Here is a 26454-nt window from a genome sequence, read left to right as displayed (position 1 = left end):
TAATGGGCCAATAGACCCATCATTCTGGAATCTGTCTAACCCCTTTAAAAAGCCATTTAAATGAATGTGTATTATCAAATATATTTTGCAGTAGTGACTTTCCATATCTTTATCTGTTGGATAAAAAGTACTTTCTTTGCATTTCCAAAACCAAATCCCAGTCACTTTCACTAGGTTTCACAGAGTTTCAAACATTTAAGCTCTTAAAGGGAACAACATTAAGCATGTTTTGACAGAAAGAAGTCCTGTATCTCCTAGTACTCCCTATCCTGGCCGGGGCATGCAGAGAGCTGTAGGACTTTTTTCTGCCAAAATTACATAGGATTAAGACCCTAAAGTGCCTATATTAAAACACAAACTAATATTAGGGCATGTAGTCAGGTGTTCCTTTAGCTACTGCCTAATTTGCTTAGCAGATGTGGTTGTTGTACAGATGGTCTTCTCTTTTGGACAGGCTATTGAACTAAATGGCTTTTAGTATTTCCAACTCTGTGGATTGTGTTATAGAAACTAGCATTACTTTAACTTATGTCCTAACATAATCATACCAACACTGGAATTAATCTCTTTTGGCTTACAGCTAGAGAAACTGAATAAAGAGAGAGGAAAAGCCTCATCTTACAAATTCTCAAAGAAAACAGCAGCCTATTGCCCTGTCCTTAATGTTCAGATGCAGTGTAAAATGCATAACATTATAATAATGTTTTGAGTTTCACTGAAATAATTGAAATATTGATGGCCTCAAATATGAACCCTCAAATGGGAAAATAAAGGCATATGCTTTTCTTATAACCATGATGGCTCTTGGAATTGGCCATTTCCTTTAAGCAAAAGACAGCTCTGGGCTGTGAAAAACCTATTCAAACCATGGATCAACTATTTGACATGTGAGTTGTTTATGCTCCATTTAAGCCAGTGCTTTATTAGGTTAACCTTTATTTGACCCAATGGAAGGGTACTTTTCCCCCTTGAGGTAGCCATTAGTTGGGCTGTAACTGATATTCCCAAGGAGAAACTCCATTTAAGTTGGAAAAAGAAAAATCAATGAACAGATGACCTAAGAACTAATGAGCAGTCTGAGGTCTGTCCCTTGCCCTAATCCTTCCCCAAGCTGAAGAAACAAGCAAACACACCTTGGCTCCAAAGCACTAAAAGGGAATACCTGTGAGAATGCAATTCCAAATGCCACTCCGGCTATGATTCCCATATTTGTCTCCATAAAACTGGTCACCAGATCATAACAGCCCTGGAAAAACAAAGGCACACCATTACTCTCTGCTGGGATATCCATTTGCCTCTGTTTTCATGTTTATTCGCCTAAAGATTAGGGTGAGTTGATACTAATTTCAACATCAGCAAGAAATCAAAATAGGGATGAGTAAATCTGATACCATTTACCCCTTGATAAACTGCTACATTTTTGGATATTGGTAAAATCATGTTAACTTTATTCAAAGGAACATTTCTCATTCAAATTTAGACTTTGATAATGGAGAAAGAATCCCAGTCTACAAAAGATGCATAAGTATGTCTAAATAAAAATATGACCTGATATACATAAGGGCACAAACACACACACAATTCCATGGTGGATTATTTAGAATGTATTATATAATCACATCTTAGGAAGAAATTAACAAGTCATGTTCATGCACTTAGTTCAGGAGTGGTATTTTTATTGAATGGGCAGGTAATTTTGTCTGGGGCTTCGTTTGAAGCAAGCCTTTTTCTTGTGCTGCTGAGTGCAGCCATCTATGCTGCAATCTTTGATTCTGATATCAGAATCTTGACCAAGGCCTTATAACTCTTTACAACCAAAAGCAAGCTTTGTGCTTGCAAAAACACTTTCCATCCATACTTAAGTGAAACTTTTGTTTGTGTTCATTAGTTTGTGCTGTCTGACTCTACCTAACAGTGTTTCTTAATAAAAGTAACATGATTATCTCCATATTCTAGGTCTGACCCATCTCTGCTGCTCCCTCCCACTCACTGCAAGGACATCCTAACACCTTGACTTTACCCACGTTGTGCTCCATTGTGTTCAGCAGCACTAACTTCTGGGTGGGCTCCATTAGAAAGACAGCAGAACAGACTAAGCGCTGCTGTAGGAAGCAGCTCCTTTAGCATATTTAGTACCCCCCACCACCCAAGGATTCCTGTTTGGGATCAGCTTGTTCCCAGAACACAGAGAAGCAGTTTGCTAACATGCTTCTCTACCTCCCTGTATTTCAGCAAAACATGGGCTAATGGTGGTGAATAAGGACTAGTTAAAACTGTTATATGGAAACCTTATACAATGGCTTGTGACTCCAAGGTCTACTCCTAAGGGCACTAGAGAATGATTCCACCAGAGCAAGCCTTGGGGCCTGAATGCCACTAGAACTCCTCCTGATGTCTTGCCATCAAGATGCACTGGCTTGGGCTCTCACTAACTTTAATGGGATTCTGAAGCTAAGAGCATGAAGGTTGAAATCAAGGCCAAACCAGGCCAAGCCAACACTCATACTACTGTAATCCCTTTCAAGCCGTTTGCCACTTGGATATTTTTGAAATTCATCAGCATAAGGCAGTATTACTTGTCTGTTTACTTTGCCTGAACTGGATATTCTCACATCGTTTGCAAAATTATCAACAAAATTACCTGAAAAAATATCTCATCTAACAGCATGTTCTAATTAAAGCTCCAGCAACTAATTTCACACTCTACAACTATTCCCTTATTAGTATTTTAGATTAAAAAACTGTCTTGTCAGTAGTGCATTTGAAAAGTGAGACTCATTGTACTGAAGCTAGTTAAATGTCTTCACAGTGTTCTGTAAGTCAAGCATTATCTTTAAATCTACTGCAGGAGATGACAGACAGCAAAGATCTGTGTGAGCCGTCCATAAACCATTCCAAGCCATCGTACATCTGCACTGACTCCAGGTTTATCTGTGTGATCGATCAGCCTGGCTTTACTGGATCAGAGCTCTTGTGTGGTCTTTAGACTAGCTTTTGGAACTGGGAAAGGAAGTCAAGTACTCCAAAGACAATCTGAGGTTTTTGTCTGGTGAGCCAAGTGTGAATAATCAAACATGGTAGGACCTGACAGGATACAGAGGAGTGAACGCAGAGACCCAAGGAATCCTCCAGCTGACACGGTTGTCCTTTCCTGAGGAAGCTTTTTCTCAGTGTTATACAACTGGTGGCCCACAGGACAGCCTTTCCCAACATGTAGCCTTTCAAATGTTTCAGATAATTTCCAGCATTCCTGACTTCACTAGTTTGGGCTGATGTTCAGAACTTCTGAAGGGCACCATAAGCTGCCATAGGAGAAATGTGGCTCTGAATGACAGCCAGTTGGCTCACCACTCACTTGAATCATGGATGGTATGGAAGCAGGTGCTGCTACTCCATTGGCAGGCAATCTTGATCAATTTCTACCAACTGAGAAGCAGCTCTCTGCATGCTCCATTTAGCCTGACCCAGTGCAGTTTCCTGAATAATACTGGTCAGGAACAGACCCACTAGTCAGGGGAGAAGTGACAGTCAGCACTCCTGGAAGTAAGTGTCCCTCCTGTGAAAAACAGGGAGATCACCTCAGAAGCTCCTCTGTCCTCAGAGAAGCCTCTGAGACAATCTCCAGTTTTGCTGTTGGAGAATCATTTTCTGCCTTGGGGGCTCAACAGGATGCTCTCTGAGTCAACCAGGCTAACTGGTTCACCTGAACACTCTCCATTTCTTGGATGGAGGGCACTGTTCAGTGCGCGAGAAAAGGCCTTTTAGGTTTTTCAGCCTGAGTCATCAGATTCTATCTAGACAAACACAAAAACGTCATTGCTAAGGAGCTGCCGATATAATGGGAGAACACCAGGTAATGGCCATCCTCAATTTATATGAGCATGGAGGGAACGCCTAGTCAGAGCTTTATTTCGGAGTAAAATGGCAACTAATATAACTTTGCCACATTACAGCTTTCTAAAATTTGTGACTGGATTACTTACTTATATCTTAAACCAAAGATCTCTTTTCCCCCAATTGCATAATTTATTGTGTAACAGTAAAAAGGGTAACTAAAATCACAAGACAATCAACATTAATTCTCTAACATAAAGGTTAGCCAGACTGCAGGCTATTATTTGGCTTCCCCTGCAAATCTTAGCAAAGACTAATAATAGAAAAAAAGTTATATTCCGGTATGAAAGAAAAATATTGTTTTTCTATGTTACATTAATCATGGACTAAACAAAATCATGAAACCATATTTTCTGCATAGCTATTCATCCAGTTTGCTCTCATCCATACTCACTGAGATGACATGGCTTTTGCAATCACTTTTGGTTTAGGGGTCAATTTTTCTTGCACTCTGCCTTCAGCACTATGATTCCAGTAACATTATAGCAGGTGCAGTAAATATACCCAAGGAAACATAGTGCTATGTCAATCATCTCTATTTCTCAGTTCAGGCAGTACATGACACGTCTTTCAGAAGACGAGCTGAGAAATGCTGGTGGTTGAGGAAGCAGAGATCAGGACGGACATCATGATTGACACAAGTATCAAGTTTATCTGAATCTACAGCTGCATTCTTCAGCATTGTCAGCCCTATCTCTGTGGAGGAAGTTTTCTATCAGAACAAGAGTTATGGGAATAGGAACTTAGGTCAGAAATCACTGCCAGAGTCTATTAATGGAGGTATATGAGTAACATCTTTTTTCTGCTGGTATTTGAAAGACATCAGGTCTAGAATACTGTCAAGTAGTAGGCTGAAGAGGTAAGATAGCTGCCCATTCTCCTGGCATTGTTACTTCAGTGCATTTTTCATCTTATTACAGAGCAGCCACATGACTATATACATACAAGTTCTCAAAGGTGCCCATACCTTCTGGTTTATTTTAGTCGGAGCAATGGTTGCATTGCGCAGGTCCGCAGAATTACAATCAGAGGTATTCATGCAACAGCTTATGGGGATGCCGTGTTCATTAAAATAAGGGCTAGTGTGCCAGTTGGTGTAGTTCTGAACGCCACAGCATCTCAGCTAAAAAGAAAGAGAAAGGATCACATGTTACAAACTGGGGAACATTTGTGCACCTTGACTCAATAATGCAATGCCAGAGGTTTCCTGGGAAACCCCTTATGGCAGCAAGTGGTACAGATATTAAATAAATGTTGGTTTCCACCAGCACAATGAAAGCTGTGGCAGCAGCCAGACACCACTGGATCCTTCTCCAACCAAATTATTACCTCAAAAAGAGAGAAACAAAGCCCTTTCTTTTCTGAAAACAATATTGTTCTATTATAGTATTATCTATATGCATAGTGCATTACTGAGAAGCAAGTAGAAGCTGAGGCCCTTGCCTGGAGCTTTCACTCTAACATTTAACACAAGCAGAGGACAAAGCTGAGAAATGAGAGACATCAGAACTTCCTGCATATGTATAGTTCTGAGTGGTTTTGGGACTTCTTCCTAGATGCAAACAGATGGTGTTCTGCCACTAAACTACAACCTGCAGCACTTTCAAAGCTATACCAGCCTTCTGGGATTCTTGAACAGTTAACATAGGAAGGGTTAAACTAAAGGTGGGAAAACTCCTATGGCTTGCTCACTGCCACTAAGAGTTTTCCGCTACAAAATGCTGGTGCTCTGGACTTCTGGACCTGCCATTTTATCTTCAACTTTGCCCACCACTGAAATATACGCCCAAGAGCTTCCCTGAAATGGAATTTAGTCCTTAGGCTGAAAAGTGACCTGTACTTAAACGTTCCAGAAATACTTTAATAAATTTTTATTTTTATCATGGAATCACAGACAGGGGCCATGTGCCCTGAAACAATTTAAAAACTGATAAAATTGTCAAATGTTGGGGGTATATAATTTAACATGATGCTTAAAATATCAAGTAATTTACATGGGTATTTAAAAGCATTACATTCTTCCACAGCTTCCTATAGACAGCCCAAAATTAGCAACAGCTTCCACTAAAGGTTGCTCCAGCAAAGACCATGAGCTACATATCTGCAATTTGTCAGTGCCAGGTAGAAACAAAAGAGATGAATGGAATTTGCAAAACAGCTATGTATGTGATGCCAAACAATTTGTTCTATCAAAGCCAAAGAAAAGAATTTGTGTCATTGCAATCAAAGAAGGCTGTTGGCTTTAACCGCAGGCAGAAGGCTCCGAACTTACACTCTCCTGTACATCATCCACTGCATGGCTCTTCTCATCATTTCCATTGTAATTCTGGATGGCTTCAGTGTATGTCCTAAGGAAAGTGTCCTTGATCTGAAAGGGAAATTTAGTCAACACTTTAGCTATCTTGGGCTGACACACAGAAAATTCTTCCTGGTACCTGAACCCTCAGCTTCAATGAAGCTGCCGCACTACTGCCAACAAGAGAACACTAATGTGAAATGCAAGGGTTTAGACAAGCAATGGGAGCAAATGAAGTGTGCTACTCCTGCCATTTCTCCTCAAACATACATTCAGCAGTGGCAAAAGTTATCTTAGAACACCCAGCAGCACTTGGTGCCTGCTCTGGGCTGCCTTTCATTCAAGTGTCAAGAAGTCAGAGGTATCAGGTAAAGAACAGAAACAAAATATGGCAATGGAAGAAAGAGACAAAAGGACTGGGCTGGCTATTCAGGTATCCTGACAGTTCTAACTTCATTTCTCTGAATTAAGTAGGTTTTCTGGGGGATTTGGCCATTTGCTTGGAAATACACCATGCCCATCCTACAATGAGTGCACAATACAGAAGTGGAATTTGACCCAAGGATATAATTCAGCTTGCCAGGAGTGCCAGTTTTGTTTTTGTTTTTTTAAAAACAAGCATTCAGCCTTTCTATAGCTTCAAGAATAAGCCTGAAAATGCACAAGCAGTGTCTGTTGAAATTCAGTGAAGCTAGAGAGAAGAGAATATTTTCAGGGTGTTTTGAGACACAGGTTTTCTACTGGGTACAGAGCAACCACAATGCACTAACCAGCTGTTCTGTCAGTTTCTCCTTAACACAGGACTGAATGATTTGTGGTTCTCCAGATGTTTCGGTCTACAATTCCCATGGTCCCCCACCACTAGCTATGCTAGCTAGGGCTCAGAATTGTAGCTTAAGCATCTGGAGGGACGCAAGTTGCTCAATCTTGCCTTAACATTTTCTTTGCTAAGGGAATAGATGCAAATATCAATAAGCAAATAGGAGAATGTTATATGTAGAAGATGACATCTGGATTCCCCATAAATGTTCATGAATAAGCCAGGGTAATGATGCTATACAAACCAGATCTGAAAGAAGCTCTGGGGCCACCCTGCTGCAACATTCCTTAGCCCTTGGCATGATAAGCAAAAGCAGAAAAAACTCTTGCAAAGAGGCATAGGAAAGTTCTCTGCTTGTATCACTTTTATTGGTTTAACAGATATTCAGAAGAAAAGGTTTTCCTACTTCCTCAAAATAGCAATGGTGCAGGGAAACATATGGCTCACACTGGATCAAATCAAGGATTCATCTAGCTCAGCATTCTGTTCACAGAGTAGCAACCCTGCTCTCCACAAGCCATGTATGAGTGCAAAGGCATCCTGCCGCCCATGGCCCCCAGTCATACTGCCTCCAATAACAGAGTTAGCATATAGCCATCAGGACCAGTAGTGACCAAGTCTCTTATCCTCCATGAATTCATCCAATCACTTTTCAAAGCCATCCAGATGTGTGGCCATCACCACAATTGTGGCTGTGAATTCCATAGTTTAACTATGTGCTGTGCAAAGAAGTAATTCTTCTTATCTGTCCTGAATCTCCCACCAATTTATGGGATGACCCTGGATTCTAGTATTATGTGAAAAGAAGAAAAATGTCTCCCTATCTTTTTAGCAACCACCAGCAGGAAGGGTACTACTTACTGAATGTGACCCCATTTATTCAGTAATCATAATGGTAGCAGTCATGCAATATCCCACCATTTGCACCATGAATCAATGTAAAATAGTTGCTGTATTGGGCAGAGAGAAGATCTACCAGACTTTGTTCTGATTTGAATTTACCAAGGATGTGACCTGTCCTTCATAATGGCAGCCATTCCATAAATCAAAAGTCACTGGGGAGAAATCCACCAGCAACAAAATAAACCTCTGGAAAGAGTATACATGCCTTCCCATGGAAATCTAATGAAATCTTATTAATACTAGCATTTCAATACAACTGCTTGGCTAGAACTCAGAAGATCACATGGCCACTTCCAAAGGAAGTCTTGTGTTTTTTGAGCAGGAAGCCAAGTCCTAACCTGGCCAAGATGTAACAAGCTACTTTTTAGGAGTGGTTGAAAAGCAGTTTGTGATGTGGCACAATGCCTGCTTTTTAAAGAAAGGAAAGTCAGAACTCCAGTAAGCTTATTCAAGCACTTAAGCAAGCCTAAAATAACTTTGTTTGGAATGTAGCCCTCTTTTCAACCTTATATTCTTTGAATAATGTTTCTGTCAGACAATTTTCAACCATCCTTATGAGAAATATACCACAATACATATGAAATGGGCCAAGAGACACTTGCATTATAGACCCAAATTGTTTTCTTATTTCATTGTATCTCACTAACCCAATTTTTATTCTCTCTTGCTCTTTTTAGTTTTACTGTTACTTTTTAGCACAGGAAATAAATAAGATTTACAAGGCAGCAAAGCAACAAATTTAGTTTGGCTTTGCATTCTTGGAAATCCTCTATGCATTCTAAAAATCTAATGCTTATCTGGCTGAAGTAGCAGCATTTATGGAAAGACTTTAAGGTATTTTGCAGTCTTCAGCATACGTAACAGGGTAAAAGAAGATTCTACATGATGAACATATAAAGAATTTTAGCTCAAAAGTAAATACTGAACAGCAAAACCCTGGAGGGCTTTAGCTAAATCCTTTCATTTGGAATGATAACAGGTTTTCGGACTGCACATCTTGCTGCCAAGTAAAACAGCTGCATCACCCAGAATGCATATGGAATTACTGAACTAGGCAACCTAGATAATAATATCCAGAGCCCTAAGAGGCTTCAGCAAAAGCCGCTTGGAGCCAGGCAGCCACCACCTTTACCGACACGTAATTTATACTCACCTCATGGCGGAACACAAATCCTGAAATGCCAGCCACTAGCTCAGCCAGGAAGACCAGAGACAAGAACATGGCATACTGAAAGAAAGGAAGCATTTAGAACAGATTTCTCACAGTGAAGAGCACTTTCATCCAGTCTGGATTTTTAATGTAAACCAACAACAGCAACAACTCTGATATCAGCCCACACTGAATATTTTTCTAATCAATACTATATGCAAATGCAGTGAAAACACCGGATTTACATAAACATCAATGCTACAGAACAGGGGTGGCCACACAGTAAATGTCAGATGTTTGAAAGGTGTAAGACCTGAACCCGTATTTATTTATTATTTAATTATTACAACCAAACAGACATTGCTGCAGTTATCAGGCTAGGTCTCGTGCATCTTCATCTTGACTGTGAGACACTGAAAATTTCTGACAAAATTGCTTGGACTAATTGAGTAGCACGTATTTCAGCTAATGCAACCCTCCACACACTTACCTGGGAGTAAGTTCTGCCAAACATGGTAGGACTTATTGCTGAGTAAATTTCTATTAGGGCATTCTATACTTTCAAGCCGAAATGATTACAATCCTTTCCGAGTGGGACCTTTCTCTTTCCTTTTTAGTTCAGAATATCAGAGGAAACTGAGAGGCTGTGCACTGCTACCTTGGGTGCAAGACATTGTCCAGCAGCAGAATTGGCTGGAAATCTTGTTGCCAGTGGCCGTGCCAGAAGCTTCAGCAAGGACCCAATCCTCCCGTGGAATGCAGCTGTCGTGCAGTCCCCTCAGCTCCAGCAGGGCCCGCAGAAGAAGCAGCCCAATTTTGCATGCTGGCATCAGCCTCAATTCCACACCTTGTCTGATGGGGTGCATCAGATTCTGTCCCGTTCCTTCCCTGCTCCATGCCAGAGGCAAGTAGAGACCTACTATACCATAGGCTTTTTCAGCACCTCAGCAAGCCGCAAAATAAAAAGTTGCATGCAGCCTGTGAGCCTCCATTTGGTCACCCCTGCTGTGAAAGCAACTGTTTTTGAGCAGCACAGGAAAAATATGTACAGAATATGTATATAATAAAGGACACAAGCTCAGCAAAACAGTGACTTTCAAAAGGTTAAGCCGCCCCCCACTCCCCTTAATACTGCAGCAGAAATGGGAGGAAAAAGGAAACAAGAAACCCTCAACACATGCTGGGAAATGGTCGAGTCTGGTGAGTCAAATGTGTTGAAGGAGAATGCCATTCCACATAAGCCATGACCAAAGGAGAATCTAGGCAGCAACTGAAGAACACTTCTCCTGAAATCATTCTTCAGGGGTCACTAAAAACATGCAAGAGCTATTCTGGAATACTTCAGCAAGAATGGTTCAGGAATATTGAAATGGTTCAGAAAAATGGTTCAGGCTATTCTGGAATACTTCAGCAAAAAAGAAATGGTTCAGATGATTGGACAACCCATGATGGGTTGCTATGATAAATGGCCGTTGTGTGTTGCAAACAGGAGTCATTTCATCCTTGTTGATTGATTGATTGCATTTATATACCACCCCAATAACCCAGAGGGCTCTCTGGGTGGTTTACAAACATGAAAACCCCAAATACAGTGCCCAATCCTAAACAAATAAATAAATTGGCTACACCATGACTAAGTATAAAATAACATAGTTAAAATGCATTAAATGAATAAATAAACAATTAAAATTAATTAACTTTAAAATATTGGTTAAATAAAAAGATCTTGACCTGGCGCCAGGCAGACCTCTCTAGGGAGCGCATTCCATAGTCAGGGCGCCACCGCAGAGAAAGCACTCCTCCGAGTACTCTGTCTCCTAACCTCTTTCAAAGAGGATTCCCAGAGGAGGGCCTCTGCTGCTGATCTTAGGGGGTGGGAGGGCATATAGGGAAAAAGGTGTTCCTTTAGGTATCCTGATCCCAAGCTGCTTAGGACTTTATAGGTAATAACCAGCACCGTGAATTGAGCCTGGACTTCAATGGGAAAACAATAGAGCAGGTAGAGGACTGGGTTGAGAATAACACCCAATCCCCAACAGCATCCTGGCAGCTCTATTTTGTACCATCTGAAGTATCCAGACTGTCTTCACAGGCAGCCCCATGTAGAGCGCATTACATTAGTCCAAACTGGAGGTAACCAGTGCATGTGTCACTGTTGCCAGGCAGTTCTCCTCCAGGTAAGGATGCAGCTGATGGATCAGCCGGAGCTGAAGGAAAGCGCTCCTTGCCACCGTTGTCACCTGGGCTTCCATGGACAGTTCCAGTCGAGGAGCATTCCTAAGCTGTGGACCCTGTCCTTTAGAGGGAGTGCAACTCCGTCCAGGGTAGGGCCCAGGTCACTTACTTGGAAACCCGAATCACCTCGATAGGACCTCCGTCTTATCTGGATTGAGCTTCAGTTTATTGGCCCTCATCCAGGCCATTACCTCGGCCAGGCACTGGTTCAGGACAGCCACTGTCTTACCTGGATTAGTTGAAAAGGAGAGGTAGAGCTGGGTGTCATCAGCATACTGATGACTCTGCAGCCCAAACCTCCTGATGACCTCTCCCAGTGGTTTCATGTAGACGTTAAATAGCAAGGGGGACAAAATGGAGCCCTGTGGTACTCCATGGCAGAGTTGCCATGGTGCAGAGCCAAAGTCCCCCAGCACCACCTTCTGGAATCGACCAGCAAGGTAGGAGCAGAACCACTGCCAAGCAGTGCCTCCTACTCCCAGTCCCGACAGCCTATCCAGAAGGATACCATGGTTGATGGCATCAGAAGCTGCTGAGAGGTCCAGGAGAACCAACAGGGATGCACTCCCCCTGTCCCTCCCCCTGCACAGGTCATCATACAGGGTGACCAAAGCAGATTCAGTACCATAACCCGGTCTGAAACCGGACTGAAATGGGTCCTGATAATCAGTTTCATCAAAGAGTGTCTGGACTTGTCCCGCCACCACCCACTCCAACACCTTGCCCAGAAACGGGATGTTGGCCACTGGTCTATAATTGGTGGCTATCTCTGGACCCAGGGATGCCTTCTTTAGGACAGGTCTGATCACCGCCTTCTTTAAAGAAGCAGGGACCCAGCCCTCCCTCAGTGAGTCGTTAATAACCAATCTCGTGTTCATCTTTGGTAAGTAACCATTGAAGGGCAAGAGTGGCTGGATGTACTTGTCCAAGCACCTTGTCCACATCATCAAGCCTCATTAACTGAAATTCATCCAATAAAGCTGGACCAGATGGAGTTCTGGACACCTCCCCTAGAGGGACTATATCAACTGTGGAGTCCAGCTCATGACGAACCTGAGCAATTTTCTCTTTAAAGCGCTGGGCAAAGTCATCATGGTGGGCAATCTATGGTGGCACAGGATCTTTTTTAGGGTCTGGATGTATTAGCCCATGTACCACTCGGAAAAGCTCTGCTGGACGGCACTGTGAGGAGGCAGTGGAAGAGGAGAAGAATTTCTTCTTCACCATCCTCACCGCCACAGCATAGGCCCGATAATGAGCACATAAGTGTGTTCAGTCAGATTCATCCGGTGATTTCCTCCACCTGTGCTCTAGTCATCTCCCAACCCGCTTCATCGTCTGTAATTCAGATGTATACCATGGAGATGAACGGGCTCTGCCTGGCAGGAGAGGATGCTTAGGAATGATCATGTCAATAGCTCTGGTCATTTCCCCATTCCACAGCTCAACCAGACCATCAACAGGAGTGCCAGCTTTATCAACTGGAAAATCCCCCAGAGCCCTCAGGAATCCATCCGGATCCATCCGGCTCCGAGGGCAGACCATCATAATGGGGTCTGCACCCTTACAGAGGGAAAGGCCAGCTCCGAGCTCAAACCTCACGAGGCAGTGATCTGACCATGACAAGGGAGTCAGACACAAGTCCCTCACTTCCAGGTCACCCTCTTCCTGCCCTGTTGAGAAAACCAGGTCCAGAGTGTGACCTCGTTCATGCGTTGGGCCAATGACATGTTGAGACAGCCTCATGGCTGTCATGGAAGCCATGAAGTCCTGAGCTGCCCTGGTCAGAACAGTCTCACTGTGGAGATTGACGTCCCCCAGGACCAGCATCCTGTGGGCCTTCAACACCAGGTCCGAGATGATCTCCGTCAGCTCAGGCAGGGAGTCTGATGGGCAGAAGGGTGCACAGTACACCAACAGGGCGCGGCGACGTCTGCGGCAGCTGGCCGGTCCACGATGCCATCCTGCAGTGTCCATGGGCTGTTCTAGGGTTGTCCCCCGTGTTGGCTTATTATATTGTCCAAACTCAAGCAATGCAACCCACTGTGGGTGAGACCCAAGCAGACAGAAGCCTGAAGGCAAAAGTAGCAACCCCGCCTCCTGCAAAAAAGCCCTTGCCACTCTGCTTATGTGGCTGTTGGGTGACTGTCACTGTCAGTCATCCCCAAAGTGCCTGATGGAACTTGGGGATAGCTGGCACAGACTGCCCTCCCCTCACTGTAACTTCTAGCCAATCTCATCAGACAATTACAGCTTGCCTCTTTAAACTTTTTTAAAAACTGGAGCTGAAGAGCCTGCAATCACAATTTCCTTAAGCATTGCATGAGCCCAAGGCTCTGTTTCTTCCTGCAGTTTTCTTGTCATGCAAAACCAAGTCTTAAGCAATTCATTTTATAGGCTTATCTTCACAACTGTCTTCAAACTATATTGAGCTTGCTATAAGAAGCTGTTTTCCTAGTACCTATTAAGGCTTCTTCCTTTATCTACTTTCTAATCTTTTTCAAATGTCCTGAATTACTATTGGGAATCGCTCGAATTCTTGGACAGTCTTCCCAATGAGGTAATTTGTCGGGCAGAATTTCTTCACTTCTCTGAAATCTCCGCTTCAAATGTAAATCACTGTTATTAGGCAGAAGTTATCTAGTTCTGATATATGAGGTAATTCCTTGCCAGGGTGACCCTGAGGTAGTAATTTGATGTTCTTCATGCTATCTTCATTAACTTGGGAAAGGGGAAGCCCTATTAGCATAAACATCCCTAACTTGCCTCCGGCTTATAGATTGGTCTATAGCTCCTGCTTGTGTGAAAGAGAAAGGCAGGCAGACAGATGCCCTGATGAGCACAGGGAATAGTATTCATTCACCCACTTTGGGGCCATTCTTCTTAGGCCTACTTAGGAGGCGCATGCCTAGTTGGAAATGCTCTGGAGTCCTGGGATCATAGACCACTGCCATTCTGAAATGGCCTGCAAACAAAATCATTGCCATGCATGCTTGTCCTGTCGTCTGCTTGATAAGCATACCTTAGTGGAGTGCAGTAACTGTGGGAACAGTGCTGAGTAGCGTGACCCTGCATTTTGCAAATTTAAGAACGTAAGAACCATGCTGTATCAGACCAAACGCCCACTGAGTCCAGTGTCCTTTTCACACTGTGGCAAACCAGTTTCTCGCGGGAAGTCCAACGTAGGCCATGAGTGCGATATGATTTTCCTGCTCTGGTTCCCAAGCAACTGGCATGCTGAGGCATAACGCTTCTGATACTCGAGGTAATATCATGTCTAGCAGTCATTAAATGTTTTACACTCCATGAGTTTGTCTAAACCCCCTTTTAAATTCATCCAAGTTGATAGCCAGCACAACTTCTTCTAGAAATGAATTCCACACTTTAACTGCTCACTGGGTAAGAAGTACCTGTCCTGAAACTTCCAGCAGCCAGCTTTTTCAACGGCCCCTGCTTCAGGGATTATGGGAAAGGAAGAAAAATGTCTATTTCCTTCTTCCACACCATGCATAATTTTGTATATCTCTAGCACATCACTCCTTACTTGCTTTCTTCCAAAGCTAAACGGCCCAAATGTGGTAACCTTCCCTTATAAAGTGGTTGTTCTAGCTATACAGCATTCTTTTTCAAATGTAGCAACCACAACTTCAGACAATATTCCAAAAGTGTTCATACCGTAACCTCATATAAAGGTAGTATGATCCTGACAGTTTTATTTCTCATTCATTTGCTAAGTATACCCAATAAAGAATTTGTATTTTTCCCAGTAGCCTCACACTGGGTTAACATTTTCATGGAGTATGCAACTCAGTCCAAGATCTCCTTCTTGGTCAGTCATCACCAGCTCAGAGCACCTCAGCATATATGTGAAGCACAAATCTTTTGCTTCTTTTTGTATCACTTTACAGAAGTGATACACTTGCTTTCACTGAATTCCATTTTCCACTTTAACGCCCATTCTCCTAGTGTGGAGAGGCCCTTCTGGAGCTCTTCACAATCTGTTTTGGTTTAGCCACCTTAAACAGTTTGGTGTTGCCAGCAAACTTGGCTGCTTCACTGCTCACCTCTAACTCTAGCCCATTTATGAACAAATTAAGAAGTACCAGTCCCAATATAGATCCTACCACTTCATCCATTGAGAGAACTGTCCATTTATTCCTTTCTGCACTTTAACCAACTACTGATCAATAAAAGGATTGCTCTTAGTTTAAAATATCTGTACAAACTTCTTTGCAATAAGAATGTAAAAATGGCCTTGCTGGCTCAGACATAAAGACCCATCTAGCTGTGCATCCTATGGCAGCATCTTCTTTCCCGCAGTGGCCAACCTAGAAGAAGGTCACAAGCAGCACAGGTGTGCAGTATCACTTGCATGCCTTAATGACTGGTATTCAAAGGGATGCTGCCCCCGATCCTGGAGGTGGTACAAAGCCATCATTCTACTTCTGGCTGCACAAACAAAGCACAAAATATACATTCTGTCCCATCTGTAAACAGGCTGGGATGGATAATAATTTCTATCTTACAGTGAAAAAGAAAAAGAGTATGTTGTCACTTTCCCTGAGCCTTAGAGAGATTGCTAGCTTGAAATTGCACTGCCATGCTATTTTTATGGTCTTTATTGTTTTAGACTATGTTCTGGCATTTTACTGACTTTGTATTTTTATTGAATTTTAAATGATGTTTTATTACACTTTTTGGAACCCACCTTGTAAATTCCATTGAAATTATAAGAGGATAGGATTACATTAAAATGAATAAATGAATTGAGATATAGAGGGTATTAAATCAAAATAACTGGGAAGGTTTCACGTTCGGATGGATCATTGCTGAAATATCTATTCTGTGTTAACTCATTCATGCATCACTCATCAACTGCACCAGCACAATTATTGTCTACATATGTTTTTTAGACAGGAAGAAGTCCTTAAGCAGGGGATGGTTCAGCTTAAGTTTTACTAGCATGGATAGTTAGGTGGAATGCCAAAGAAGAAAAAATGGGCATTGCTTGACCTACAAATAAACAACCCCTGCAGTAAACATTTATTTTTTCATCAGAGACATTTAAACGAAAGGACAGGTACTTAGGAATAACCAGGAGCACGACTGAGCATGGAAATGAGTTGCAGTAGAACCAATGGGACTTGCTTTCACAGGATGGCTGCAACCTCCATGGCTACATGGAACCAATGTGGGCAAACTCGGGGCTTTCTACAGTTTCTCTAGTAGCTGGTTCAGGAATGGTTTGTTTTATTCTCAGCTTGTTCAAGCAAACTAGCGGGGAGCTGCTGCCAGGGAAAACTCTGCAGAAATCTGCCATGACGTACACATTGATTTCTTCTAGATGGACTGCAAGCTCAGGACTGCAAGCAAATGTTTATGGATTAGCAGAGGTAACCCTGACAACTGAAGGGCACAAATTTGAGTATGTTGGCAGTTTTTCTCTCATCGTTATCTATCTTACTGTCATTTTTGCACATGACAATAAGCCCATTTTTTCTTATGTTTGTAATAGAAAATCTAGGCAAACATGTATATTTAATTTTAAAATCTTTCTTCTGATTTCTACTGGACTGCATTAACCTTATTTACACAAGCACCCCTGTATCTTGAGGCTCAAGGCATTTTACAACTCAGTCTTATGAGAGAAAGTCCTACTGAGTTCTGTGGGGAAATATGTACAGCATTGCAGCCTTCATGCTATTTACTGCTAATGGTCTTCTAAAAAATCAGCATGGTTGTCCAGCACAGTTCTTGCACCTCCATTCAAGGCTGATTTCCATTTCAAAATCACTTCAGAAATCTTAAAAATTTGGAACGCTGTTTAGTGACAGTAGCTGGACATCAGTGTACCTTAATCCCCTTTATTCTCTGACTCTGACCTATTTCTGTGAAACTACCCTTGAACCAATTTGTAAGAAAAGTAATTAAAAATGCCAGGAAAACACTTCCAGGTTTGTACATTATTGGCATATTGGAATTACTTTCTTTATTTTAAAGATACAGAGAAGTGAAGTTTACCAAAGGTTCCTTTTTAAAAAATAACTTATTCAGAAAGAAAATGATGTAGAATGGAAATGTCAGTTACCTATTACAATGTGCCCAACTTTAAAAATCTTTCCACACACAAACTACTCAGTTAGAACCCTTCTTCCTGACATACTACCTTTTCACAAGCAGAGTGTTGATACTCCAAAATTCCAAAGAACTTATCTTATCTTATGTATATGTGTGGTGTCTATGTGTTTTCCAACCTTTCGTTATGGGCTTGTTCCTATAAATCATTCCTAGGATCTTTTTCCAATAGTAGAACACTTTCCATACAAAGATATCATTAATGAATGCTCTTCCTCCTAATAATGCAATTACACTCTCTTGCTCTGCATGTGAGTTTCTGAAACCTGCTTAACATCTTTTTAACCCTAACAAAAACCTGCCGCTTTCCAGCATTCTGCTATGGAGTTATTTGACATACTCACCAGTTTCAGCATCCATGGACTACCACGGCATGTGGCAAAGCAACCAAACAATCCAAAGACAATGATCGTGGTACCCGTCCCAATGAGAACATATGGGGCATTAGTGGAGTTTTCAGCAATAAGAGATATATATGTGCCTAAAGTCAGTTTTCCCCAGACACCAACAGCAAGAAGGATAACACCAGTTATCTAGAAAAGAAGAAGTAGAAAAAGGCATGGTCAGAGGCTGTAAATATCAATAACCTGTAATGCCGAGGATGGATACATTTTAAAAGCATAAAAGAATTGCAGTTGCGGTCACCAAAACAGATAGAAAGACAGACAGAGCCATTTAACACCACAGGAGCTGGCAGGACAAATGTTTGGAGGAATGTGGGAAGTAGTGCCAAAAGTCACTAAGCAAATGACCAGCAACCCACACAGCCATTTTGGAGAACAAAAGTATCTGAAGAACTCATTAGGTCTTACACCAAATTATTTGATATCTCCTTCCTTGTGCTTCTTGTATCAAGACGGTCCAGATACTTCAATTGGTTCAAAATAGATCTGCCAGGCTGCTGACGGAGACTGGGCGTTATGTTCACATGACTCCAGTCCTCCGTCAGCTTCACTGGCTTCCCACTGAAGTCCGGGCCCCATTCAAGGTGTTGGTGATGACCTATAAAGCCCTTAACGGCTTGGGTTCTGGTTACCTGAAGGAGCGCTTACGTCCATATATGCCCGCCCGCCCCTTGAGATCAGTGGGAGAGGCCCTTCTCCGGGAATCCTCCATGAAGGAAATTAGGAGGGTAAGTACTCGGAGGAGGGCTTTCTCTGCGGTGGTGCCCAATCTATGGAATGCGCCCTCCAGAGAGGTCCGCCTGGCGCCATTGTTATTTGTTTTTCGGCGCCAGGTGAAGACCTTTTTATTCAAATGTTATTTTAATTGTTAATATTATTTATTCATTTTATTCTTTGGCCAGGGTGACTTAATTTATATTGTTAATTTATATTGTTTTATTGAATTCTATTTATTTATGGTTTGTGAGCCACCTCGAGGCTTCGGCGAATGGGGCAGCACAGAAGTCCCCTAAATAAATAAATAAAATAAAATCATGTATGAAATGAAAGAGTTTTGGCTGTTGAGCAGCATACAAATTATTAAATGAAATCTTGTTAACATGTGAGAGAATTCAGAAGAAAAATCAAAGGAACACTTCACCCAATGCAAGTTTTGCAGTTACGACGGAAACTACTATTAAGCAATGCTGGTTTAAGTCTTTATATGTTGTACCTTTTCAACAGTATGTATATCCATGAATGCTAAATTTGTGGTACTTTTCTACAGGTAGGAGAAGTCAAGAAGTAGTGTCCTGTCGGGCTTTAAAAACAAACAAAAGAAAACTTAATATTTACTAATGAGCACCTGCAGAGGTGTGAACCAGTGAATAACACAAATTCTCACATTGCTTCAAGTGCCAGGTGAGGACCAACTGGTTGAAACGCCCTGAAGTACATGGCAACTCAGAGGTATATTTGCCTTCAACACCACTTACTCCTGCAAAATTCAGCACAAGGGGGAAAGTGGGTTTGTTTTGACTTTCAGGAAGGAGCTGTGAATTGCTAAGGTTTTGTTTTGTTTTTAAAAACCTCAGTTTCTTCTCTGTATCACACCACCAAACTATATATAATAGACTTGCTTTTAAAGGACAATTTCCCTGCACACCATTTCCAACTCCTCCCACCCTTGCATTTGTGTCTGACACAAAATCATGTTTTCACCATAATGGAAACTACTGAATTCATGTGCCCAAACAGTGGTAAACATATTTTGCTATTTTGCATAAATACAATGATAGCATTCCCTGATAAATGGAAGAGGCTCTAGACCTGGTGTCCAGATAATGCATTATACCCATGTATAAACCCTCCTTTTTTCTGACTCTTTTCACCTCTTAACTGATGACACAACTGCTACAATTCAAGACACAGCTTCCAGCACTTCAGCGCTCCAAACAAACATCTTTACACTCCAAGAGACTGGATGAGAACATTGGAATTCATTGCATGGCTCTCATACATTCTCATGGCTCTCTCTTGCTCCTAGCAAAATGGGTATAGTGACACTGAACTACTGTGCAGAACTGGCATAGTTCACATTCTACCAGCTGCAGCCACCCCATTCAATACAGGTGTAATAATGACAGGCTTTATCTGCACTGGCAGGAAAAAACTGAATGTTTATGGACTTGGGATGGAAGAGAGGAAGTATAACATTTTTCTTATGAAATAGGACCATCATTATTGGGGATACATCTGTGTCTTTGCTGTTGCCTTTTGTTTTAGGGAAGACACAGTACTGCCCAATGAGAACTACCCTAAAACTCTGGATTGCTCTATTGTTTTCTGTTCTCCACCAGGGAAGACCACAAGTTGGCCAAAAAGAAAAACTGAAGTTCCTTCAACAGGCAAAGGTGTTTTCACACTGTTTATGACATCATTTATGCATATTAGCTCATTTTTTAGTGGGATATATTAGGGCAATACTGCCCCCTCCTGACGGTGGTAGAAAGTTCCGGGGGGGGGGCAGAGATTTGTTGTTGTAAATTTGCAGTAGGACGATAGAGCTCCTACAAAGAAAGAGGCATGGGAGCGCAAGGGTTGTCACTCAAGAGGGAAGGGGATGGCAGCCCGAAAAGCTTTGGAGACCACTGCATTAGGGTCAAACAAGACTTGGCAGAGGGGCATGCTGCATGAGAAGGATGAGAGAAATGTCCCCACCACCTTTTTGGTTGCACTGAAAAATGAAGTAAGAAATTCTAACAAACTGTTATTAGGGAAAAACACTGTAAAAAAGGAGCTTACTCATTTCTTACAAATGGCCGGAAAGAACAGCCTTGCTTAAAAAAATTCAAAAGAAAGCTGTAGGTATGGGCATTACAATGCATCAGACAGGGGTGTGAATGCCCCCTGTTCCTGCCCTACAAATGCCCATAATATTATCTTCACAAGTTCCATATCTGTAAACTGTGCAACTGCATGAACATGTTTTGAACCCAACTCGCATACACTTACTCCTGTGCCCACAAGTAGGGGAATTCAGCCTGCTGTTTGTTACTCTGGTGGGTATACATTTCAGAACAAAGTGAATGCATAAATAAAATGGGAATGTGTGACACATGCATTCATCAAGGACTTTCCAAATACATCAAGGCAACTGATTCCCATGCTCCTTTTGTTCATCACTCACTTATTACCACCAATTTTACAAAGCTTGGTCTGACTGCCACTTTGGTTTGGAGAAAGAAAAGCACAGCATAAAATATTTTAAGTTAACATTGTAAAACACCACCAGCAAGTGATCCTTTTCAATCTAGTTTGCTTGTTGGTTCTTAATAACTATATAAGGTGTAGTATTATGCATGTTTACCCTGGAGAAATCCCCTCAATTCTAAGCATTCCCCATTTCTGAATTGTATGGGGAACCAAAGAAATAAAATCCCTATTAGGTGTGAGAAGGCAAACACAACCACTTCAGTTTAAAACAATGAAAATGTCTCCATCAGTTCCATGACAAACATTTAACACAGCATACCAAAATGAATTATAGTCCTTCCCCCTTAATTCTAATAACTATTTTGTGGTCTAGCTTCCCCAGCCTGGTGCCTTCCAGATAAGTTGGACTGACAACTAGTATCGATCGTGGGGGTGGGGGGGGCGTGCTGTGATCAATTTGGTGATAACATATCTTGTCATCAAGTCCGAAAGTTGTATTTTTAGGAAGGAAGAAGAGGTAGGCAAGGAAGACAGAGGAATCAGGATGCTTCTGATCCTCATATGTAAAATGGAAGGCAGCCCGTGAACAGACATTGATTCTGTCAAGCTGAGGGCCTGAGCCTTTCCTTCAGCCTTCGTCATCCTCCACTAACAGATGCTAGGAAAGACTTCTCCCTGACACAACAGACATAGATCTGATTAATCATTCTAGTCCTTTCTCTGATCTGAATCCTAGCATTAAGCTCAATTATACTTCCAAACTGGCCCATGTGCCATGCTCAACAGAAGGAAGCATACCGATAAATATTTATCCCTGTACCGTATGAGGGAAATAGAATACCCTACTAAATATAATGTGATTTTTAACTTGGTTCTTGCTTTTTCATTATTCTATAAGCTCTGTTTCATCCCACTGCATCTTTTTATTAGATACACTGCCTAATTTCCCTTTGTATAGATAGGCTGCGGGTGTATCTGGCTTGTACAGCCAATGCAGGAGTTTGCTTGCCCAACTTGTAAGTATTCCTCTGCCACAATAGTGTCTGAGTTGCTTGGTAACTAAAGCTTGCCAGTGTGCACCGAATCTGAACATTCGGAAATTAATAATTTGGACATGACATGTAGCGTGAAAGTAAAAATTCTGAAATTGTGATTTCAGGGTGGCTTGAAATTGCTTATTCTAAAACTACTGCTGAAGTGTGGAAGATTTCTCGTAATATTTTATCTTAAGAAAGCCACTTTTAGAAAAAAAATGGTTTATATGAATGCAGGGTAGGGAGTAGGGAGAATTCAGTAATACTGAGCTGCCCTTCAGTATCTATTTCTTTAAACTTGCAATTATCTTTGATCAGGACAGGTGGCATCTGCTGTGCACTTAGCATTTCCATAGCACCCACATATTCAAAACAGGAAGCCTTCTGATGTATTAAATATGTCAGAGACAGTCATGTTTCTCCAGCCTATCTCCTATTGACTAAAAAGCAAAAAAGGAGTCTTCCTAGTTACATTACATTTGATTGTTAAAGTAGTTTGGGCAGTCAGCCCTGCTCACCTGACCATAAACATAGTAACAATGCAAAATATGGGCCTTTATTCTTTTGCCATATCTATTGTTTTCACTGACCATCTAAAGATACTGACTAGATTGATATTGAGTGTCTTTAAAACAACCTTGTCTTGGATGAGGTTTAGTGGATGAGGTCAACTCAAACTAACTGCCACAGCCGAAAATAAATGTATCCAGATTCTATTTATCCAGTAGTCTCTCACTGATCCACATATTATTCTGGTCACTGCAATCGGAGGTGCTAAAGGATAACAGTAATTCTTCCCATTAACACAACAAAAACATCCATAAGCAACGGCAGGCAAGCAATCCAATCTGTTCTTTTGTTGTTGTTCATTTTTTAAAAGCTGTATTATATATTCCATGTGACAAATGCCAAATGACGTACAGGCAATCTGCTGGTAAAAGCGATTCTACTGGAGAGAGGCTGCACCTAAAGACAAGAAATGCTTGTTCTTCATACTCATTACATTCTCTGGCTTTTCAGTTGAAAATGTTGGGAGCAATGCCAGTCAATGTGTGGGCTTCATTATACTGGCACTTGGCCACTTGGAAACAAGCTGACCACCAAAGGCTTTCACTAAGCAGCCTGTGTGTTGGGATTCTGGGTCAGTACTCATGTGGCATTATCTGGGGCACTGCCTGGAGTGTTCTTATTTATAGCAGTCCACTGACCCAGGAATTTGGACAAATTTCCTTGTAAATGTAGCATGGGTAACAGTAAGCTATCTGTATCATCATGGATGAGTTCAATATATTTCATGGAAATGCAGGCACAAATCACCCCTGGATCAGACATACTTATAACTGAGGATTCACACCTTCCCCACACAGTATTTTGTGTCTAATTGATCTATATCCTGTTGTCTTCTTTTTTGAAGGACACAAGGCAGCTTCCATCATTCTCTTCCTCCAGCACTCAGTCTTATGCTCACCACAACAGCCCTGTGAGGTAGGTTGGGCTGAGAGTCTGTGACTGGCCCAAAGTCACCCGGTTGGCTCCATGGCCGAGCGGGGACCCGAATCCAGACTGCTCGCATCCCTGACCCATGCTCTTAACCACTACACCACAGTGGCTCTCTATTGGCTGCAATTTTCAAGAGTAAAATGGAAGATCTGCAGTTTTCAAGAGCAAAATGCAGAATTTCTCCTTCGAATAATTCCATCTCTGTATATCCTCTCACTTCCTACTGTGGCACAGTAGGACATGTGTTTACAAGGATAAACACAAAGGTGAGCTGCTATTATTATTCGGTCTCCGTGGCCTAAAAGCATAAGAACTTGAGAAGAACCATACTGGATCAGACTGCGGATCAAGTGTCCATCTAGTGCTGCATCCTGTTTGCAGAGGAGCCAAGCAGCGAACCCCTGGAAATTGACAAGCTAGACAGAAATGCAACAGTGCTGTCCTGCCCATGTTCCCCAGCAACTGGTATACATAGACATACTGCCCTTGATAATGAAGCGAGTGTATAGCACTCAGGACCAGTAGCCACTAATAGACTTCTCTCCCATGACTTTGTCCAATTCCCTTTTGAAGCATCCCCAAGTGAATTCCACAGCTTAAGTATGTGCAATATGAGAAAGGACTTCCTGTTAACTGCCCAGAAACTCTCACCAATCAGCTTCATAGAATGAGAAAAATGACTTGCTTATCCAGTTTCTCCACACCATACATAATTTGGTATACCTCACTCTATATAAGATGCATCATAGGAGAAGAAGAAAAAGATTGGAATTAGCAATGGAAATCATAGATCTTTGTAGCAAACTTAGTTCTCTTGCTGTAGCTTCTTTTGTAGTGAAGGTGTACTGATGACCAACAAAACACTGGAGCTGAGTGGATGGGAGTGGCGTAGGCAAACAGCCCAGTGAGGACAGCACATACTCTGAGCCACATGGTCTGACAGGCTGAGCAGATCAGGAGCAAGAAGAAAAGGTATGGAATATGCTGGGGGGGGGGGGGGGTTAACTAACTGGCGAAACTGTGCACTACAATATTTTGTGCATTTATATTAACTATCTGTGACCTGCAAAAATTCAGAAAGGTGGCACAGAAACAAATGGCCTGGTTCACAGATCATGTTAAGCCACTACGTGCTTTGCTGAAACCAGCCTTATTGCTGTGTCTGAAGCCATGTCTGCAAACAAACAATTGTTTGTTAGCCAGTTACAAATTACAGGCAGAAGCTATAGTTTGTGGATTTGTTGATGGTTTACAAAGTCTGACAAATTTAAATATTGGCTTGTCGTGATATCTGGATCCAGAGCCATGGTTGTTCCCTAGCTGTTGTCTACCCTGCAGTTTATTAGTTTACAGGGCAGTTCAATGGCTAAACCAACAAACCATGGTTAATATACACCATGACATATCATGATGCACAAACACAGCCAAATCCATCTCCCACTCAAACAAGGCATGGGGGGGTCTTTAGGTCACACACAGGTACATCATTTTGCAAGCCAGCACTCTGAAGTGCTGAAATCCACAGGGGAACCTAGGAGATGGGCCGGACACAGCTCAGTGGTGCCGCTGGCACACTAGCAGGTTCAGCATGGAGTGAACATCCAGGACAGCACCACCTTCCTTGGGGCTACACCCAGTGCCTGCCAGAGTGAAGCGTCTATCACCTTCCTGTTATCGCTAATGACTTCACAAGTACCAATAAAGACTTCCCACTTACTCAGGCAGAGCCCATGTGTTTCAAATGAAGTTTTATGCAGTGTACATGTGCTTTAATGTTTTGCTTAAAGGGAATTTTAATTAAGCCTAGCCGAGGACTTTCAGCTTGCATTTTGCACTGATTTCCTGAATCTGATGAAGGCTGAGAAAGCAGGAAAAATAAGTGAACAACTGATCCCAGAATTGAGGGGGTGAAATAAGAGCAACAAGTAATTAAGTGATGAGTCAGTGGCCTAGAGCAAGCACGTCATGTTGGCTACAGAAGGGGGTAGCCAAAGGCTAACTATAGCCCAGCAATGCAATCAGTGTGTGAAGAGTGCTCATAAATCAAACGGAGGTTATAACTGCCCTAGTGTTAAAATAAAACAGAGCGGCTGATTGCTGCTCAGCAACCACCGAATAAATCTGGTACAACCACATTTCAATGCACATCGGGGAGAGTATTAATTTGCTATCTTCACTATATTTCCTCTGTAACAAGGTTTTATCATCTTTCCTTCATTTGCACCGAGAAAGGTAATCTTTTATAAAAAGCACAGCACTGCAAACATTTCTGCTGACTCTGATCCTGAAGGTTGATCTTCTGAATATTAATACATCAGGATGGCACACACGCTTCACATTTGTCAATTAATTTCTATTTTGGATGAGACTGTGCTTTTAAATTCTAAAACCCCTTGATGTGGTGAGTCAAGGGCACTTCGTGCATAATTAAAAATAAAAGATAGCAAGCATGTAATCAAACACCAGAATAATTAATGCATTCATGGACATTAAAAAAAACAGTGGTGTTTATTTGGCTCTGAATAGAGAAAAAACAGGTATTCCATGCCACAAAAAAATTAATTTCTAACAACCGAACTGGGGCCATTTTAACTTGTGATATTTTTTTGGTTTCAAATGCCTTTATCTGCTTTATGTACTCTGCTTCCTGTAAAACAACTACACTGGGTCAGTTTGTATAGTTGCAAACTCATTCAGTCTGAAATGAAAGCAGGTTGGGTAACTAGATGCAAACAAGGCCATTTACGCAAACAGAAAAACAAATCTATATCCCAGCAAATAAAACTGTTGTTTAAAAGTATGGCCACCGAAATCAAAGATACTTTTTAAAAAATGTGTTTAAAGCAACATCTAATGGTGCAATGCCTTACTACTGTGAAATAAATCCA

The 26454-nt window shown here is 41.8% G+C and overlaps 1 protein-coding gene across 2 annotated transcripts in view; it reads right to left on the bottom strand.

Moving 5' to 3' along the window:
* Positions 1-26454, bottom strand: part of TSPAN7 (tetraspanin 7) — a 106216-nt gene that overhangs the window by 9077 nt on the left and 70685 nt on the right. For both annotated transcript variants that reach the window (XM_044441899.1, XM_044441898.1), the window contains 5 exons: positions 17778-17966; positions 9067-9141; positions 6167-6262; positions 4862-5017; positions 1163-1246 (listed from right to left, as the gene is read on the bottom strand). In XM_044441899.1, coding sequence (XP_044297834.1) covers positions 1163-1246; positions 4862-5017; positions 6167-6262; positions 9067-9141; positions 17778-17966 — 600 coding nt within the window. The remainder of the gene's footprint in view (positions 1-1162; positions 1247-4861; positions 5018-6166; positions 6263-9066; positions 9142-17777; positions 17967-26454) is intronic.

This window comes from Varanus komodoensis, unplaced genomic scaffold (assembly GCF_004798865.1).
Source record: "Varanus komodoensis strain SLA01 unplaced genomic scaffold, ASM479886v1 scaffold4, whole genome shotgun sequence".
Taxonomy (NCBI): domain Eukaryota; kingdom Metazoa; phylum Chordata; class Lepidosauria; order Squamata; family Varanidae; genus Varanus; species Varanus komodoensis.
This window is presented reverse-complemented; position numbering and strand designations above follow the sequence as displayed.